This window comes from Plasmodium fragile, assembly GCF_000956335.1.
Source record: "Plasmodium fragile strain nilgiri unplaced genomic scaffold supercont1.13, whole genome shotgun sequence".
Lineage (NCBI taxonomy): Eukaryota > Apicomplexa > Aconoidasida > Haemosporida > Plasmodiidae > Plasmodium > Plasmodium fragile.
The window spans coordinates 13,224-14,294 of NW_012192593.1; the positions used below are offsets into that span (position 1 = coordinate 13,224).

Consider the following 1,071-nt stretch of genomic DNA (forward strand, 5'->3'; position numbering starts at 1 on the left):
GAAACCACAATCGAAACCACAACCGAAACCACAATCGAAACCACAATCGAAACCACAATCGAAACCACCACCGCAACCACAAGCGAAACCACCACCGCAACCACAAGCGAAACCACAACCGAAACCACAATCGAAACCACAACCGAAACCACAATCGAAACCACAAGCGAAACCACCATGTATGCAAATGCAAAAGGAAGTTAGAAAACCCAAGTACAAAGTTCCCGTCGTAACTGCTGAACATAATAGAGCTTATAATGCACAGCAGCAGAAGCTAAAGAAAACAGGTCAGGCGGATGTTGCTGTGAAGGGACAACCAAAGAAACATAAGTTTACACCCTCCAGCCAGAAAGTTCCGCGTAAATCATTTAAATTAGAGGGTGAAAAAATTAACACAGTTCCTCAGGGCGTACAACAGAAATGCGTTATTCCAAAAGCTCCCGTAAAGTTGCAACCAAGCACAGAGGAACAAGAATTGGGAAGTCATTCAATTGTAATAGAGGAAATGATAGAAACCGAATCGGTTACGAGTGATGAAACAGTGGAAACCGAATCAGTACTAAGTGCAGGGGAAGTAACAGAAACCAAATATGTAGTAGGAGGTAAAAAAACGAGAATCCCAAGATTTGTATATTCTGTAAAAGCTAAGAAAGATGAAGTAAAATTAGAAAACGAATCAGTACTAATTGAAGAACTAACCCGAACAAAATCTGTCGTAGGACGTGAAAAACCCAGAATTCCAACATTTGTATATTCTGTAAAAGCTAAGAAAGATGAAGAAAACCTGGAAACTGAATCAGTACTAAGTGCAGGAGAAGCAACCGGAACAAAATGTGTAGTAGCAGGTGAAAAACCTAGAATTCCAACATTTGTGTATTCTGTAAAAGCTAAGAACGATGCTCAAGCTGCTATAGATACGAAATCAACTACTTCTAAACTAACCGGCAACGATAAAACGAGGAAAGAGGAATCTAATAAAACTGAAACCACACCTTTAGAAAAGGAATTGCATACAACGGAAACATCACCTTTAGAAAAGGAATTGCATACAACGGAAACATCACCTTTAGA

At 39.7% G+C, this 1,071-nt stretch overlaps 1 protein-coding gene across 1 annotated transcript in view; it reads left to right on the forward strand.

Annotated features, from left to right (window-relative positions):
* Positions 1-187: 187 nt before the first annotated feature.
* The window catches only part of AK88_01464 (uncharacterized protein), a gene marked incomplete at both ends in the record, with an annotated part of 5,720 nt that continues 4,836 nt past the window's right edge, over positions 188-1,071 (forward strand). Inside the window, one exon of the mRNA XM_012479099.1 lies at positions 188-845. Within this exon, the coding sequence (XP_012334522.1) occupies positions 188-845 (658 nt within the window). The remainder of the gene's footprint in view (positions 846-1,071) is intronic.